This window comes from Epinephelus fuscoguttatus, linkage group LG12, assembly GCF_011397635.1.
Source record: "Epinephelus fuscoguttatus linkage group LG12, E.fuscoguttatus.final_Chr_v1".
Lineage (NCBI taxonomy): Eukaryota > Metazoa > Chordata > Actinopteri > Perciformes > Serranidae > Epinephelus > Epinephelus fuscoguttatus.
This window is the reverse complement of record NC_064763.1, coordinates 21,486,057-21,505,577: the sequence shown is the minus strand read 5'-3', so window position 1 is coordinate 21,505,577 and position 19,521 is coordinate 21,486,057. Positions and strand designations below refer to the sequence as shown.

At 41.1% G+C, this 19,521-nt stretch overlaps 1 protein-coding gene across 1 annotated transcript; it reads left to right on the top strand.

The window, feature by feature from the left end:
* Positions 1 to 2,640: 2,640 nt before the first annotated feature.
* frmd8 (FERM domain containing 8) lies at positions 2,641 to 19,324 on the top strand. The gene is made up of 11 exons (XM_049592245.1): positions 2,641 to 2,932; positions 4,143 to 4,248; positions 4,750 to 4,917; positions 5,320 to 5,421; positions 9,669 to 9,727; positions 9,984 to 10,150; positions 12,525 to 12,740; positions 12,839 to 12,962; positions 13,386 to 13,535; positions 15,563 to 15,791; positions 15,889 to 19,324. The coding sequence occupies exons 2-11, from the start codon at positions 4,158 to 4,160 to the stop codon at positions 15,999 to 16,001; spliced, it is 1,419 nt and encodes a 472-aa protein (XP_049448202.1). The 5' UTR covers positions 2,641 to 2,932; positions 4,143 to 4,157; the 3' UTR covers positions 16,002 to 19,324.
* The last annotated feature ends 197 nt before the right edge of the window (positions 19,325 to 19,521 follow it).

The following is a 19,521-nucleotide window of genomic DNA, read 5'->3' as shown; positions in this document are numbered from 1 at the left end:
AAAACCTGATCACATTTTACGGTTGAAACTTGTTTATTTATAATCAATAATGTTTATAGTTTGATATGGCAATAACTTTTACCAATTTTAGCAACAGTAACTAGTAAAGACACTGTTACTAGGAAGTACTCCTGTGAAGATATTGGGACTTTGTTATCATTGACAATATTTAGTTTTTTATACTTATCAGGTCCTACTGATCCCAAATAGCTAGGAGAATTTAAAAATGCATATCAAACATACGTTTGGGTCTTAGGAGGATTTAGTAAAGGTATACTGGGGAGCATATAGGCTTATTCCAAGATGAAGTTGATTCTGTTTATTGAAAATTTGATATTAAATTAATAACTGGCATCAGTGTGTCAGCAACAACCAAGGCAGCAGCTATAATATTAATCTTTCTTAAATGTATGTATTTAATTAAACAAAAGAACATGACACACATTCAGTATACAGGGGACGATATAGATATAGAACAGTAAAAACAGAGCCAAGGGTATATCACACTAGACAAAAATATTAGAAAACATACAGCCTTTACAGCCAACAAAATTGACTTTTAATTTAAACTTCAACTTTATTTTTGTCCCTGGAGGACAATTACACAGCAAGTAAAAACACATAAAGGGCAGGAGGGAACACATGAGAATGTACATACACAACAATCGGGGCAATGGGGGGCAGCATGCCAAATACAGTGAGCTGAAACAACAGTAGACACTGGAATACAGCATTGCAATGTAAAGAAAATTGATTGTGTAAACGTAATGATTAGCAGCATCTGAAGTACAGTTGCTAAATTTACTTTTAAGAATACATTTTTCCAACATCATTATCAAATGCAATATCAAAAAAATATTTGTCTTCTATCTTGGGTTTTGGAGAGACCACAGACCATATTTTCCCATACTACTGTAAAGTAAGTGAAGATAGGATCAATGACCAATCTGCAAAGGTTTTGTTGTGCGAACATTGCCAAATATCATAAAACTTCAACTAAAAGCCTAGACCCAATGAAACGCCTGGTCCCTTTTACTAGCCCAGCGTGGCTATGCATTTTGACAAATAAAGGCCTGTCTCACTTAGACCTCCGGTCTGGTTGCCAAGTAGTTCATTTTGCTAGAAGTTCTTTGGATATATAAAACCAGGTTGTTAGCTACCATTGGTTAGCTGTTTAAATCGCACATACAGATATAAATGTTTTAAACTTTTGTCGACATGCTACACACTGTTAGTTTAGTTGATTTCATTTTACTGAAACCATGAGCACCAGAGAAGACCATTAGTCAAGTTATAAATATTGTTTAAACAGGATAAAGTGGTGTTGTGTCGGTATGCTGGGTGCCGTTATCCTCAGGTGCTGAGAAACGAGCCCGGTCTTATTCTGAAGTTGTTGAAATCTGGCACTTTGGCAGTGACTTGTGACGTCAGAAACCAAATGAAAAAAGGTGTCCTTTAACGTCAGCATGATATGTGGCCATTTGCGATATAGTCTAACAGCACCCAGCAGCGTCAGGGAGGAAATGCAGCGGGACAAGGACGCAAGTTAAGGCGGTGAATGGACCCAACAAACACCGATCTTCATCCTGGAGAGCAGTGATTGTGTCCCATAAGATTCTATAGCCAAACCCTGTACTTTTTTCCTAAACCCAACCATGTGTGTTTGTTGTTGAAGGGAAAAAAAAGTCAATTTGTGGTGTTGTGCTGACGTAGTGCATTTATTTTGAAAGAGACTGTCAGTAAACATTAAATTTCCTGTGAAAACAGAAGTGTATTTTGTAAGAAGACAATGCATGTAACAGACTGAACTTGACACGGTGTCCCAGGATGTCAACAACCAACGCAACCAGGGTACCTTTCATGTTGTATGTGGACGTAGAAAGTCCATGATCAAACGTCAATATGTGACGAGGTCGGAGTGAGAATGTGTTGGAGCAACAAGTGTCATTAACATAACACATAAATATGTTTTTTTAAGTCTAATTTTATACAAGTAACATTCATACTGGTTCAACAAAACAATTTGATTATATTTCCCATCTTTGCTGAGCAACAGTTTTGTGTGAACTGAATTAAAAGCCTGCTGTATAGACGCTTGTCCTAAATATAGGCCTGTTGAGGTCAGTGATTTAAGACATTAATAGCCCAGGCTATAAAGTTTTATGGTAAGTGTAAATTGTTTTTGAATATTCATCAGAGAAAGCTCAGTTTGTGTTTGTATAGTAGTGACTGGCATGTTTATAAATATTTTTGAATGACATTTGTTTTTTATGAAGAACCATTTAGACACTCACTCACAAACCAATTCCAACAGCCCTGTGCCATGACATGTGAAATAGAGACAGCATCTCTTTAAAACATGGCACGTCTGGCTCTGTTATTATTTTGGGGATGCAGTGGGAAACATATTTTCCTACTGGGGAGTCAGCTGGGTCAAAATAAAATTAATCTGCCTGCGTAGATACAGACGCGATGACGTTGCCATTACGTGACGGGACGACGGCGCGCTCTCTGATATTCGATTCACTCTCGGGATCCGGCCATTTTGAACCACACTCTTATAAACGGCATCCAAAACGTACATAATCTGTAGGTTACGTTATTTGAAATTATCTCCTGACGAACGCTTTATGATATTTGTTTTTAGCAATCTCATTCATAAGTACCTCAGTTAAAGAGGTGTTTTAAATCTTTCAGAGTGACTGTCACGCCCAGTAAGGAGCCGTTCAGAGTAAACGAATCATGTACCAGTCACGTACTCCTCTAACTGTTGCAGCTGCCCGGAAAGCTAGTTTTAGACAACTGGCTAGCCGTAGCTAGTTGGACAACAGCGAATCGCTTTATCAGCTTTTGTATTCAGCTACAGTATTTAGAAAAAAATACCATCCAGTGCATAAACAGCAAGTGGAGGGAAATTTACCAAAACTGAGAGGTAGGTGGACAACAGAGACATTATGTGTCTTCACTTGCTATTAGCAGTATGTCACACTGTTGGGCAAAACACCAACAGGGAGCTAACTAACAACTAAAGTGGCAAAATCGTCATCAACTGATGACTGAACGATATTGTTATATCTAAAAGTATCGCAGTATTGTTCAGTGACAATCTTTTTAGGCTAGTAGCTATCTTAGCACGGTCGCTTCCCTTGTGTTTTAGCTAGCTAAACGAACTTAGTGGCGTTGAATAGCTCTCTGGGGTATTGGAGCCATTGTTTTGGATTTGTTTGGGCTCATATGTAAAGCTAATGTTATAGGACATGGGTAGCAAGCTAGCTCTTGTAACACAGGCCTCGGGTTTTGCCGTTGTGTTCCTGTATTTACGTCTACTCTGTATTTAGTCTGTTACACTAATGCTCACAGGCTAATACAATACCACATACACGGTGCTGAATATCACTGACATGTTGGAGCCAAACAGTAAGTTTAGATCAACTGGGTGAGGTCAACAACACTAGGATGGGATGTTCTGATTGTACTGGATCTTTTCCAGTCTGATACCACATGGTGGCGCTGGTGCATAGTGAGACCAGGGCTATATTAGCCTGATTACTTGTTTACTGAATCATGACTAAAGGGAGTGGATGAGGTGGCATATAGTGAGGAAGATCGCTCCACTAATGTTGCTGATATTTGTCCAGTCATCTCTGAGGCAATTACTAGCTCTTTATTTTAAGGTATATGAGACAGATGTTAGTATGAGCACCTTCTTGACCCCTTTGCTTAGCCAGCTCTACATAGATGGCTTTAATTATGAGAAATCATAAGTTCTTGGTTGATGAAACGTCACATTTCTAAGGCATGAATGCAGATTCCTTCCAGGTCCTATGTGCCACATCGAACAATTAAGGTTAGGAAGCATGATGGGTAATGCATCCTACATGGCTAGATAGAAGGAAGCTGCAGATGTGCTGCTCATGCTGACATTTGTGCATCTCATACTTTAGCATCCGCACATCTCAACGTAAACACATATGTAGTTTCCATGTGAATATACATATTTGCGTTGATTATTTTCCCACCCATTTCACACATCAACACACCTTGGGAGTCTTTTCTTAGTTGAGGTTTACAGATTTTTTGAAACTGTTTCTAAAATATGTTGTGTGTACATGTTATGTTTTCGATTTTGTGTTTGGTCACAGTTTTCCAGAGAAGAAATGGAAGGAGACGACTGCAGTTTTCCTCCAGATTCGTCGGATGATCACTCACAAAGAGGAAGTGTTGCTTCTTCTGCAACTCTTTCACGTGGTATGGTGCAGCAAGTATTTATGTAACTTATGGAGGATAAAATCACTCCTCAGTGTTTTCTTACATGCATTATTTTTATCTGCAGCAAATTAAAGGACCAGTGTAGGATTTAGGAAGATTATGTTGGCAGAAACAGCACATGATATAATAAGTATGTTTTGTTTTTTAGTGTATAATGACCAACTTGTAATCGTTAATGTTTCTGTAACCTTAGAATGAGCTGTTTATATCTGCATAGGGAGCAATTTTAACAGTTTAAATCACAGGGCCCTTTTGTTTTAGAGAGGAGGAGATCTCCCGAACCCTCCGAACAATAGATACTGAAGGAATTCTAACCAGGAGACGTTTCAGCTTGTTGCAGTCTGCAATGCTCACAGCTACAAGCCACTAAATCCCTCTACATCTTACAGTCTTTACCTGTAACTTCAAAGTGTCAGTTTATATGTGTTGTTTTTCCTGGCTGACTCATCTTTGTATTTTTATTTGTGTTTGCTCTCCCAGCTCAAGATGTGCTTATATACCTCTGTGGTGACAGCGCAGTACACTTATCAGTAGAAGGGCTTGGCAGCGTCTCTGTGCAGGAGTTGGGCCGCATTGTTCGTGAGGCTCTCCATATTCCTGATTCTACACAGGATGCTTTTGCCTTCTGGCTTTGTTCTCCACTGCTTGGTAAGAACCTTGACCCACACTTTATATGCTCATAAATGCTGCAACGCTTCTCTTATATGATAATTCTGGCAGGATGTTAGGCAGGATATGTGTCTAGAGTCCTTAAAAAGCCTCAATTGGACAGCAGTAATACAGTACTGTAGCTCTTTAATTAGAAATAAAATGGTACAAGCAGGCTCAATACAGTAGATTTAATTTATCTATTCAACTATTTAAATAGCATCAGGTCCTTAACAGAAAATTAATAGGCTTTACTTTGTGGCTTTGCCTTTGAAATGTACTCTGTAAATGGTTGTACCATACTTTGATGTAAACCACTCCAGTATCACATAAGCAAAGGGCAAAAGAGCAGGAAATAGACACATTTCACTGTGTTACATTTGCCTCCTCCTCTCTCCTCAGAATTGCAGCTAAAGGCAAGGCATCAACCATACAAACTGTGTCGGCAGTGGCAGGACTTGCTGTATCGCTTCACTGAGGCCTCAGAGGAAGACATTTCACAAGGTGAGAGTTTATGTCTTGTGTTTAGAGGTTAACCTTTTGCAACAAGCAATTTTTTTTGGTAGTTGTCTGAGCAAGAAACCTGGTGAGGTAAGGATTAGAGGACTTGGTTTATAGAGCCATGTTTTTGCTGGAGAAACATGATGTCTTGGCTGTGTATACACTTAACCTGGTTTCTAACAGAATTCTTACAAGAGCACATGACACATTGTGACACATTGTGTGTGTGACAAAGACACAAAACAGGGAAAGGGTGGCAGCAGTAGCAGTGCAGAGCAATGAAGGGAAACATCATTACTTTAAGCTATGTTCAGTTAATCCACAGTCGGAGTAGAAATGAAACTGGAATGAAGAAGTCTATTTACTGTGACTGTAGCTCTCTACACAGAGATCCTGCAATACTACTGCAATGAAGACCCTTCCTTATGCCAGCTTTGTTTTTTTTATACAGAACCAAACAATGCTGGCATAATGCCGCCCCAGTGTGTGATTCTTAAGCCCCTTTTACACTGCCAGAATTTTTGGCGAATATTGGGCCGTTTTGCAGGCAAGCTGCAAGCGTTTAGAGCCGGATTGGCGAGTTCATCCGAGCTGGCGGTGAACTAACAGGAAACAGCTGATAGCAGGAATTAGCGAGCAGCTAGTAGCAAGATGGAAACGCAAACCTGACAGACTTTAAAGATGAGCGACTGGGGAGGCAAGGAATTGCGTGCCCTCCTTGTCCTTGCAAACGAAGAGGCCATTAACCGTCAAATGATGGGAACGGTGAAGGACGGGCCGACTTATGCGAGAATAGCTAAAGGACTGACTAGCCGCGGCTTCCCTCGGAGCAAAGCACAAGTCATTAGTTACGTCACGCGCTGAGCTACACGTTTTGTTACTTGCTCACGCCCCTCATTGCCCCGAAAAAGGTGCATTCTGTATGAACAAAAGTAGGCAGGCGGTATTTCGCTGCACTCCCCGATTTTGTTTTTATACTGCCATGGTGAAAGAAGACTGATTGGGCTTTCCTGCAAATATGCACAATCCCTATTTAAAAAGGGCTTTACATAGCATGTCAGCATTCTGGAAGCAAAACAGGCAGGATGTGTAACACAACAGTGTCAGCCTTTAGCATGACATATAACATACACATTGGGCAACAATCTCTAAACAATGACAATGGCATAACATGGCAACAGCAATCATTTACCCTGTTATATGGTGGGCGATCTCATCGTCTGCTTGGAAGGTAAGGAGCTCCTGGACCTCACTGTCTCCCAAATTTTTTCAGTCGCCATTCTTCATTGAGTTAGTTACTAACTGCTACTAGCTGCTTTTAAAACTCCCAGTGGTGGATCACACTCATAACATGTCGTCAAATATCACACCTGTCCCGCTAATTCACACTTTTACACAGACGTCAATTTGGTTCCGTTACTACCAACGCAGCTGGCTTAGAGGTGGAACAATAACGCACTCCCATTTCATGTTCGTACTTTTTATACAAAAAGGCGAGGTGGAATAACGGCGCAACATTCTCACCTTGAACAGGCTGTGTAAAAGGGGCTTATGACTACAGAGCCTGTCCCTTCATTAAAAAAACTCCTATCAAAAAACAACTAAAAGGCTACATCTTCTTTAAAGGAATTTATTATGCTTTTCCTTATTTTTTCATCATATATATAGCCTAATGTTACAATGTCGGATGTTCATATTAGATGTGGCCACTTTCAAATAATGAGGGTCAGGCTGACGTTGGCTCGTGAGATACCTCTTTATATTGTCATCTGCTCAAGGCACGCTACTTCAGGTGTTTACATACTTAAACTGCTGCATGTAGCTACATGATGACATCAGGTAAACATCTTCGTCGCTGATGTTGTAAATTTCCCCCTCATTTAGGCTCATATTCCTGCTGCATGTGTGGTGGAACTATTTTGGTTTAGAAGCTTTTATTGGTGGTTTTTCAATGTGGAAAGTGCTGCTACAGCACGGTTGCGATGACGATGCAGAGACGTTGCGATGCAGAAGATCAGAAACACTGACCAATCAGTGCCAACTGGGCTTTTTCAAGAGGAGGGCTTAAAGAGACAGGCACTAAAATGGAGCAGTTCAGATAGAGGATGAATGGAGGAGTTCCAGCACAGACAGTATGAGGAACATTAAAACGTGTAAACATGTTCTAATCGAAACCCAATGAGCATAACAGGTCCTGTATAAGTCTGTGCCATAACATACTGTATCCACTAAACCACATAAGTGTAAATATCAGCAAGTTATGGCAGTGCAGTTACAGTGTCTCTGGTTTCCTGCTTTAAGCGTCTTGTTTTCAGTAACCTGGTTTCAAAAAACTGTGTGTGTGTTTGTATGCCAAGCACAGCCGGTTTCTTTTTCTGCAGCCGTTCCCCGTTGATTTATAGCTTACTTCCAAATTGCCGGTGCTTAGCAGCTCACTCAGGGTGAAAGTGCTATCAGGTTTGTTTGGAATAAATAAAAGGAAATAGACTTGGCGCGATAAGCAATAAACACCTGTGGCTGAACAAGCAAAGTAAAAGCTGGAACATGTAGGAAGTCAGCATGAAGAGAAGCCCCCTGGAGAAAGAGAGTGGAAAAGAGATTACTCTTGCTGTATTTTAGTGAATATTTCCCAGTAAAATAATATAGGAGTAGATGTTGTTGGCTCTTGAGACATTTTTACCCTTAAGTCTTCACATCATACAATTTTTTTAAGCACTCACTAGGATGAGGGTTATTCAGCTAATCCGAACATTGTAGCAGTGTTTACAGCATGTTGCCAAATCCTGTCCGAATGGAAAAACCAGAACAGTTACGTCATATCTTTTAAAAGCAGGTCCAAGCCTGTCACACAGACCATGTAACAGTATTATTGTCACCAAACCATCAGTTGTATTTTTAAAATTTTAAAGTTAGTTGATCTAAGTAGAGCTGAAACAACTGATTAAAGGAAAATTATTAGGCAACAATTTTGACAAACGATTAACTGTTTGAGTTATTCTTCAAAAAGAAATGATCTCGACCAGCTTCTCAAATGCAGAGTTTTTTTTCTGTTTGTTTGTTTTTTTTCCTTTATCATATGAAATTTAAAAATCTTTGGATTTTGGACGGATGGTTGGATGACACGAGCAATTTGAAAATGTTACCCTGGGCTCAAGGAAATTGTGATGGTCATCTCATTTTATAGATCTGTTAATCAAGAAAATGATCAGATATTTAATTCATAATGAAAATAATTATTTACAACTGGGGGTAGGAGAAAAAATTCGATTCACTTATGTATAGAAATAAAACAAAACACACTAATTGGTTTAATATTTCTGGTGCCGACTAGTGAAGGGGTAGACATTTAATCGTTTAGAGGACTAGTCGTGCGCATCCCTAGCAAGTATACAAGTCTAATGCACCAATCCGATGCCACGTGATATATCGCTAAACTTTAAAGTAGTTTCACACCTGGATAAAACAGCAGGTTTCCTGGAATTCTTTGCTGCTCTAAAACAGTAGTGTAAACAGCAAATTGTGCTGTTGAGCCTTTGGCAGCTACTGTTGTATAGCGGTAAAGAAGAACTGATAACTGTAGAATGTCAAACTAGGTAATGAATCAAAGTTGTATGGCATTCATTCTCTTTATGTATTTGTTCATGTTTTACAGAGGGTTTAACCTGAGTGGTTATTTTTTATTCAGTGGTATCAGATTGGTGCCCATTATCTGCTGATGCACAACATCAGGATTGTGAATCGTTATCAGGAGGGAAGAATGGTATCAGAACATCTCTAATTTTTCTAATTTTTAGTTCTCTGTTAACTTTATTACCCACAATGGACTTCCAGTGACAATTTTGAATAAGTTGTAAATGAGGTGTCAGGCAGTGACTCAGTGTCTGATGTTATTTGTCATTACTTGACAGTCAAAGTACAACAACCCACACTTGTCCTTTTAGAAGAACTGATGACACTGCTGCACAGTGTATTTCCATAAAACCTAGAACACAACAGGGACAGCTTACCACAAATAAAACAACAAGTATTGCATAATCACTTAAAGGCTGTTGTGTTTTTTTTGTAGAGTAGATGGGGTTTCCACACACAGAATAGGACTCTGAGGCGGAGCAGAGTGGGTTAGCGGGGGCCATAGTGTTTGTCTTTGTACCCTCACTCCTCCACCCTGGATGCTGGAGCTGAATCGCACCCAGTGATGATTGGAGGAACAGAAAATCCTAACGCATCACTGTCCTCTGCTTTTTCCTCAGATGAACCATGTCTCCAGTACCGTCGCAATGTGTTTTACCCTAAATCTAAAGAGCTGCAGGTACTATTAACCTTAGTTCTCTGTCAGAACATCCATTAATTTGACATTTGAGTGAATTATTAAGACATTGTTCAGTGGGTACTTTGAGTCTTACAGTTTAGTGAACCTGACCCACACAATGCTCAGTGGGCTTCAATATAGATTTTTGGTAAATGTCTAGAAGTTCTGTGTCTTTTCTGTTCAAAGATGTTGTCCTCAGAATGACTAATGTTCCTGATAACTGATGGATAATTGTCTTCGTCTCACTCCTGAGCAGATAGATGATGAGGGCGTGCTGAGGCTCCTGTATGAGGAGGCCAGGGACAACATTCTCACAGGTCGATACCCCTGCGATCCCGAGCACTGGGCGACTCTCGGAGCCTTGTCTCTTGTTCTTGATGAGGGAACTGGTCTTGACGGCCAACAGTTTACTTCGACTATAAGGTAAGTTAGAAAGGTTGGTTAAGAAATATCTGACCAAATTCTAGATGTGGGTTTTAAATGAATTTTATATTTCTGAATTCTCTACATGATCACACTGACCCTTCAGTTTCTCTTAAAGGAATAGTTTTACATTTTGGGGAGTGTGATTATTCACTTAGATGAGTGGATCGATACCACTCAGTGTGTTTTTGTCTTTGGTCAGAGCCGTTTAGATGTTTCCCTCTGCTTCCAGCCTTTATGCTAAGAACCACCACTAGGGTCCGTGTACTTTGCGGCCATTCGTTATTCCTTTTGAAGTAGGTAAACAAAAAACGGGAAACGAGTCATCTCCCGTTTCTCGTTTGGAAATTGGAAATCGAAAAACGAGTCCTTATCTGCATTTGAAAAACAGGAATTCATTTAACTGTATAATTGTGGTGTAACCATAAGCACTTACACGGATGTTAACAGTGAGCCTATTTTCTGGTAAGATCATCGACACACACAGCACTCTGTTCATCACAGGATCCCACTTGACTTTCTGTCCTTCTGGCTGCAGCACTTGCTTAAATGGGCATTTTGTGAAGTTTATGGTTGCCTCGGTTATAGTTCACCTTTTTTAGAAAATGAGGAAGTGTGTACTGGGCCCTGCTGTTAATCAGACGGTGAGAGGCCGCCGCGCTGAACTTAATGCACTAAGAAAAATCGACATTGTTAAAAAAGCCCAACCAAACTCATGTCCCTCAGCCCACATATTCTAAAGGGCAGCTGGTAAATTGAGCAGTTTCAAGTACTTCGGCACAGTCAGAGACAGCATGTTGCAATTTGATGGGAATCCTCAGGCAGTGAGAGAAAAGGTCAACAGTTCTTTTGTTTGAGGGGGGTTGATTTTTTTCTTTTGTAATGCTGTTCATATTGTGCCACAGCAGCGCTTTTGTGGCACTTGTTGGTTTTTAAGTGCCGAGTACAAGAATGCACAAAATGGCATTTTTGATTGGAGTGGGATGGTTGTGGGAATGTGTCTTTTTTCTTTCTAAAGCCTTTTGAGACTTGATTGTGATTAAAGGTCTGAGATTAGAGGTACTTGATGGGGCCCTATATATCACAGCACATATGATACAGCAAACTAAAGGAGTGTAGTTACTGTTCTTATTTTAGCTGCTTACACAACAGGCTGCCTACAGTCAGTAGTGACATACTTCTGAATAGATATTTCTGAGGAAGTCTAATATTTGTTTGCTAATGGAATTGTAATAATATCTTAGTTTGTGTCTCTTCTTCTCTTTTTACAGCTTCATGCTGTAAAGAAATCTCCCTTTATTTGGTGTTCAAAATCAAAACAAATATTGGGACTTCATCCAAAAGCCTAAAAGTCACTTCTTGTTTCTCTCTGACCATAAACCGCTGTAATGTTAGCTGCTTTTCCCTCAAGGAAATGAGGAAATGAGAAAAGACACAGAGGTCATCGCCTACATATAAATAATGCTTGATATCTATGAATGGAATCATGCTTTCTATTGTAATTACTGGTTACAGATTGCATTTTAGAGAGGATCTCAAAGTAATCATGTTGACATCTTGTATGACACCGAAAACAGAAACTGTCACACTTCAGGAGAGATTGTTTTTTTCGGTCATAATGTGATTGGTAGTAATAGAGGGGCAGAGGTCAGAACTCCAGCAGCACACACACTGTAAAAAACTTAATTGTGAGACCAGTGTGTTTCAGCTTGTGGCCGTCATCAGGGCAAATATCAACATATTACAGAGGACATTTAAATGGGATGATTGAGGAGAGGAAAGAATCTATAGCAGGGTATGAAAATAACTTTTTTTCACCGACAGTCTCTCTGTAGTTCAGTCTACACACACACTCGCTCCACCCTGAGCTATTGCCTCAAAATTAATGTGTGAGGCAGTGAAGTTGATACAGTAACAAGTGGCCGTGTATAGTGTGTGTGTGTGTGTGTGTGTGTGTGTGTGTGTGTGCGTGTGCGTGCGTGCATGTTTTTGTTGATGGTTGTTGGTTAGAATTTGGTGAACTCTGACCACATTCAAAATGAATAAGGTTCTGTGGCCAGTAGCGTTGCTCCCTGACGTCTCTTCCTGTTGTGCCTTTTCTCTGTCCGCCGGCAGATGTCCTGATGATTTTAGACGCCACTGACAACAATTTGCCTGCATTTGGTGGGTTGTGGGTGTTAATTTGAGGACTTGATTTGTAGCATTGTTTTTTACAACACCTGTAGAAGTGAAGAAACCAGATGATTGAAGGAGAAATGTATAATGGCACAGTACAGTAGCATATGAGTATTGCACTGATGCAAGAGGTTGTTCCAGCATCCAGTAATTTGCACATACAAAGATGCACTTAATGCATTTCATTTGCTCTCCACAGAGAGAAGAAGCTGTCCTCTTTTCTGCCTGCACACGTTGTCATGGGGAGCGGAGGTCTGCTCTCCACTCTGAGAGGGAAGTCGAGCCGTCAGGCAGGGCTGGAGCAGAACCTCTTGGAGGAGTACAGAAAGATCAGCACATCTGTTGGAAACTTCGCTGAGCCCACACATCTCCTACACCAGTACCTCAACAAGTGTCACACTCTGCCTTATTACGGGTAAGAACTTGTGTAATGAGCCACTCATACTCCACAGGAGTTAGTTTTACCTCAAATCACTTTGTGTTAAGTATAATTGACATTAACTACACAAACAGGTGCGCTTTCTTCTCTGGGGAGATTGATAAACCAGTGCAAGGGATTCTCCAGAGGGCCAAACGCAAAGCGGTCAATGTTGGGATCTGCCTGGAGGGAGTTTATGTGATGGATGTCAAAGAAAAGGTGAGTGCTGTGTTGTCTTTGGTTGGCAGCTCTGTAAAACAACAACACAATAGCCATTTTTTCACAGAGATCCCACAAAACTGCTGCAACAAAGACCCTTTATCACGCTGGCTTTGCATTTTTTACACAGAATCAAACAACGCCGTCACAATGCCATAGCATGATGACGTTCCAGAGGCATGACAGGCGTGACACGACAGAGTCCTTGTCTAGTGTGACATACACATCAACGGCGCTTTTTAAACATTAACAGTAGGCTTGTTTGAGATGAACTGTGCCACGCCTGGAAGGTGGACGAGATCAGGTGGCTGCAGCAGGGGGTGGTGACACAAAGCTGAGGTGCACACTGCAGGAATGTTGAAGTTGTTTTCATTTCTGATGATAACTAACCCGAGTTCTCTGATTGAACACATTTCCTTGCAGCACGTACTGCTCGGCCTGCATTTCAACGAGCTTTCCTGGGACCACAGCTACCCTGAGGATCAGGGGGACTCACACATTCTGTGGCTGGAGTTTGATGGAGATGAAGACGGCACTCCTGTCAACAAGTTGCTAAAGATCTACTCTAAACAGGTAAGAATGTATTTGTGAAACTGAGATTATATTTAACACCTGTATGCACATTACCTCACAACTGTTAAGTGTGTTGTCGATCGGCTTTTTTGGGGTCGCAGCTGTCGTGGTCGGCAACTCTGCATCTTCGCTGGAGTTTGAACATCAATTTAAGAACGCCTTGCTGCTGCGACAGATGTAGTCCTTTTAAGTGTGTCTCACTTCAAATGTTTTCAACAAGCAGAGAGAATATGCAGCCATCTCTAGAGAGCGCACTGCATCTGGTGTTTGTGAGAGCGAGCTCCAGGATCGGGTGCAGCTACTGTGGCCATTTGTTCCTACCGGAGCATAACACTCGATATTAGCGTCGAAACCGAATAGATTTCAAATATTTTTCTGTACTTACATGCGCATCATCTTTGTTCAGTCATTGTTCGGTTTGAAAAAGACTGTCTCAGCCAACAGATGGTGAAGAGATGTTACATAATGATCGAGGCAGAAATACATAATCACACCAGGCTCTAATCCAAGGCTGGCAATGTGACCTTTTATGTGCCTGCAGTTCAGTAATGGACCATCGAGAAGTAAAGTACAGCTGTTCATTATGTATACGTTCAGAGCTCGAAGTCAAAGGGTCAGTTTGGATTTTTCTGAAGTAGTGGTGTATGAGGTACTTATCTATAGCCAGTGTATTAACCACAATAGATGGTGGTTGGCATGCCTCCAGTATGGAGAAGTAGGCAGGAGTGCTGCCGTGGAAGCTAAACAATGTACTGTTGTGCATGAGGGCAGCAGCAAAATGTATTTTAGCCACCTTAAAAAAATCAATATCAGTTAAAGTGTATGCTATATTTAGAATATTTGCACTGCTTTACCTTGCCGACAGACAGACCTTTATCTGATGGGGAACTAAAGCTGTCGTGTGTGCTCTTTTCAAAGCCACCAGACTCCACCAGACAGAAACAGGAGAGACTCGTTCTGAGAGAAAAGAATATTTATTTACATGTGCACATAATTGTGAGACAAGTGAAAAGTCTTTGGTGATCAGACCCCATCGTGATGTCATCTATTCCAGGAGGGTGGTAAAGACGGAGTAGATTAGGGATCCCCTTTTATGGAGTCTAGATGCTGGTGGTGGTAATGGTGGTTGATGTGAAGGAGAATGGGCTTTGATGAGCTTGTCCTGGGCTCTTGATAAGGTGACTTGATGTGAATGGGGTGAAGGAGGAGGGCACCTAAAATGACAGCTGGCAGGAGCAGAGAGGAAAACAGATTTAAAGTTTGGCAGCAGCAACATGAACGGCTGAAGGAGATCGTGGCAAAGCTTGACTGGCTAACCCATAGAGGGAACACCCAGAGTCAGCTGATTGGTGGAAGTGGTGGGAGTGGGATGGAGAGAGAATTGTCAATGGATATCCGATATAGCATAAAGAAAGTCTTCCTGACTGAGCTTATGTTAAGCTTCATTAATTCTACCTTGCAGAACGCGGGAGCTGCTGGTCTGCTGCTGCCTCGATCGGTTAGTTTGTTTGTGTTATTGTGTGACTTTGGTGTTTTAAAGGGTTAGTTTGAATACAACCAAAGTCATGCAATAACACAAACAAAATAACCAATCAAGGCTGTCGTAGAGGAGAAGCTCCTATGTTCTGCGAGGTAAAATTACCGTTTTTGTCAAAGGAGTGTGGTGGCTCTGAAGAGAACATAGATAATGTCTAGTTAGGGGGCATGGGTTTAAGGGAATTCTAAGAACCCCAGAGAGGGTGTAAAAAAAAATACGACCAAAAGGAGTAGAGCTTTGGGCAACAGAAAAATGTGTGTGTGTGTGTGTGTAGTCTGCTGGGGAGAGAGACCACCTGTCGTGTCGTTGGTACCAGGAAATAATTTCTTCAGCTTGGCCCTAGAGTAGTGAGTCTTGTAAACCACAGCATAGCGCATAGTGATACTGATCCCTGGTGTTAACTCTGCCATGTTTCTGGCGATGTGCCAATCCGAGATATCTCTTTAAGGCTCAAAATTTCTCATTTGTGTTATTTTCTTGTGTCAAACAGGCGGAGCTCATGAGCGGCTTCATTGAGTTCTGCGTGGAGCTGAAGTCTGCGTCCGAGGGAGGAGCTGCGGCCGATACGGACGGTGAGGTGGGTCAGTCTCAGCAGCCTGCTGGGCAAGACGGCAGCAACAAGAACGGACGTGGAGGACGACGCGGGATGCTGCAGAGGCAAGGCAGTGTAGTGTGCAGCCGGGTCCATTCACTTAACACCATCAGCTACGTGGACAATGGTGAGTCTCGTGGTTACGTTCAGTCATCCAGGCCTACTTAACGATCTCCCTCACCTGTAGTAACAGCTTCTCCAATATTTCTCCCATCGCTTTTCAGGAAAAGAAATCAAACGCTTGAAGCCGAAGAGAGCCGCGTCCTTCTTCACCCGACAGGCGTCTGCAACCACGTACTCTGCTGTGCAAGCGACGGAGAGCCTGGAGCAGGGTTAAGCTCACTGATCAGCCACGCCTCTCTCTCAAAGACCAAACCTGAACATTTTACACTGAGATTTAAAGACTTGATAAAAGCTTGAGACATTTAACTGATAATATATTAACATGCAAAGGACCAAGCGAGGGATCTAAGTGTGAATGACAATATTTATCTGTTGAAGTTATGTATATTAAGAGAGTACAGTAATGTGAAAAACAAAATGATCTATTAACCGCTATGCTTCCAAGGTTAAACTGAAGCGGCTGTACATTAGATGGCCTTACATGTAGAGAATATAGCATTATGCGAGCACCATACGATGGGCCTCCTTCATGAGACAAGCCTTAGAGAACTCCTCAGACATCGACTCCAGCTGATGACTGTACGGTATATCTTTCTGCAGTGCTCTGGAGCTGCGTTTACTCTTCATAGTCAAACATGTTAAACCTCACTAGAGTATAACCACTGCATTACCTCTTTTTACTCTGACTGGGGGTTGAACACCGAGAATATCCCACCTAACATTTTGTAAGAGTTGCCACAAACTCTTTACAGTCAGCATGACAAGCACTTTCAGGGGACGATTCGGGGGCGTGTTCCCACTTCTCTGCTTCTTCAAACTGCCAGTGCCTTGTTCTCATGAAAGGGTGAAGACACTTTAGAAACGTACTGGTAGAAACACTTAGCGGTTAGCGTTATTGATCAAAGGAGTCCGTATGGGAGCACCTTTTCTGTGTTGTGCAAGGTTCTTGTAAGTACATCCTTACTTAAAGTTTGACCGCATTAATACATGCTGATATTTGCAGCTGATTAGCCTGAATGTAGTCTAATCATGGACGATAACAGGATAACATTTTACAGCATCGAGCTGTAGAGGCTAAAAGTACATATTCATCCTTACTGGAGAGCATGAATTGATTCAGACTAATAAAATCAAATTCAAATCACAGAACACCCAAACCAAACAGTAAAATGACGTAAAAATGAATCCACTTAAAGCTCCTGTCGAGCAAATAAAGGTTGACTTTGGTATTTTTCAACCTGGATCCTATTTTCCCATTTTCTTGTTTAAACGTATTCGGTGTTGAACGTGAGTGCTGCAGGCAGCGCCCACAAAACGGGCTGCAGTGTCACCACTTGGGGCATTTGTACACTGTCAATTTAAAGCTTGTTTTTGTCAGTGACAGGCTCAGATTGTTATTAGGTGTCTGTCAACATTATGGAAAGGATCCCTACAGAGATAGATCTTTCTGTTATAATGTAGGATTCTTTTTCGTTTCATCAGAAATGACGAACGACCCTAAAATCGCTGGCATCACCAGACTCCATTTGAATAAACAGTAATTTTAGCGTGGATAGCGCCAGCATATTTTCACATCTAAGTCAGTGAATTAAGAGTTTATTTCAACCAAACCAGAGTTTGTGATCGTTGAAACAGTGAAAACACAAGCAGAGACAGTTTCTTTGAGTTTTATTTTGTTTCTGTCGATTGTAAATTAAGTCTGTTTTACGATTCTAAAATGACTGTTTACATAAATGGGGTTTGGCAGTTGTGATTTGGGGGCTGTTTCTAGATGTTCTAATCCCTGATACACATACTTGAGACTATGAGTGGGAGTGATAGATGGATAGAAAAGTAGGACAGAGCGTAGGGAAGGCAGAGCCAAGGAGAGACATTTGTGCAGACTGAATTCTCCCCCCTACTCCCTCATTTGATGAGGGAAGAGAGAAGAAACTAACCTAACCCACTAAACAAAAAGGATCTTACTCTATCGTCTCTGTAGGGCTCTTTCCCATAATGTTGTCAGACACTTAATAATCTGAGCCTTTCAGTGACAAAACAAGCACTTTCAGTGGATGCGCAGCCTGTTTCACTGCTGCTGGCTGCAGAGCTGTCCCTCACTACCAGTTTCAAATCATGATTGTCTATGTTAGTCACGAAAACAACTCATACTACACCCTTATTCCTGCCACTAAAAGGTCAGCACGTCACATTCAAAGTTAAACTGCTTCATTAGCACAAACAACATCCGTGCACAGGTCTTGACTTGACTCTAAGCTGTCTGGTCAGACCTGATTAGCAAAGTAAAACTGTTTGCGCAACTCTTGACATGAGAGAGACAAAGAAATAAGAAACCTTCCTGTTTATCAGCACTACTCACTGACTCACAAATTCAAACCGCAACTTAACTTTTGACTCAGTCTTGGTTGACATTATTACACTGCGGACAGGGAGCACTATCTTTGTATATCAGTGTTATCAACACCTGTTTTCAGCGTTTTTAATTTTTTTTTTTTTTTTTTTAAAGTTTAAAAATAGGACTGTTGTCTCAAACCATTAAGGAACATAACTGCTCTAGTTTAGCTGAAAATTAAATATCACCAAGCTCCAGATGTGCATCTGGCACAGACCAGCTGACCAAGACCGTTTGACTCTGCTCTTGAAATCTCAGTCCGTACACCAAAGCAAGCCTATCTTACTGTGCTGCAACACAGTATGCTACCTTAATGCTCCAGAGACAGACTTCCACCACGTGACAGAGTCCTCCAGGTGTCTCTCTGAACTAATGCTGATACAGACATGCTCTGTCTTTGTCTGTAACATTTAACAAACCTCACTAAAGGCCATTTGTAACACTGCCTTCCACTTACACGTATGTCCTGAATTGAGATGTGGTGGCATCATGTATTCTTCCTGAGCATGCAAACTGCAGAATGTTTGTACTTTTTCTACGCTTTCACTCAATACGCATCAGCTACCGTCTGTAACCTAACCCGCAGCAGTCCAGTATATTGTTGCTAACGTACACTATGCATGTCACATTGTAGAATAGGCATTCCACATCAGACTACACACCATGTGATACTGCACTATTAATACTAACACACTGTTTATAAATCTCTTTTTGTATTGTTTGTTAGCTTTTATGAGAGAATATTTTTATTTCATTTTCATATACTTGTCAGTGTTCGTACACAAGTGTGAAATGAAGAAATAGGTCATTATCTTCTCAAGCAATCCCTTTGCAGAAGCATCAAGTGCCTTTTTGTTTGTACTGATTTGGTGCTTGGAAACCAGGAACGGACAGTTTTTGTTATTGCTATGGTTTAAACAAAACTGTGTTTTGTAATATATTTCCCACATTTTCAACTAGACCATGCATTTCATCTTTCCTAGCTGATGTGAGTACATTGATATACTGGATAAGTACACTGGGCTGCTTTTGGACAGTGTGTTGTGGTTCCTCTCAATGGAGTGGTCAGTCTGCCTTCATTGTAATATGTCTGATATGCTTTTCTTTTTTAATAAACAGATGCAAAGTGGGCCCATTACTCTGAAGATGTTTGTTTAAGTGTGTTTAGTAGTGTTTTCCTTCTTTAGTGTTTTTCTGCTGGATGTGTTGATATATTTTGTATGAACTCACCAGCCACTTTATTAGGTACACCTTGCTAGTACCGCACTGGACCCCTTTGCCTTCAGAAGTGCCTTAATTCTTGGTGGCATAGATTCAACAAGCCTGAACTGTTGATACAAGG

Excerpts from the sequence above, each read along its gene's own strand:
- frmd8 (XM_049592245.1), top strand. The coding sequence starts at position 4,158 with ATGGAAGGAGACGACTGCAGTTTTCCTCCAGATTCGTCGGATGATCAC. Across the intron at positions 4,249-4,749 it reads TTCTGCAACTCTTTCACGTG|CTCAAGATGTGCTTATATAC; the intron begins GTATGGTGCAGC and ends TTGCTCTCCCAG. Across the intron at positions 15,792-15,888 it reads CATCAGCTACGTGGACAATG|GAAAAGAAATCAAACGCTTG; the intron begins GTGAGTCTCGTG and ends ATCGCTTTTCAG.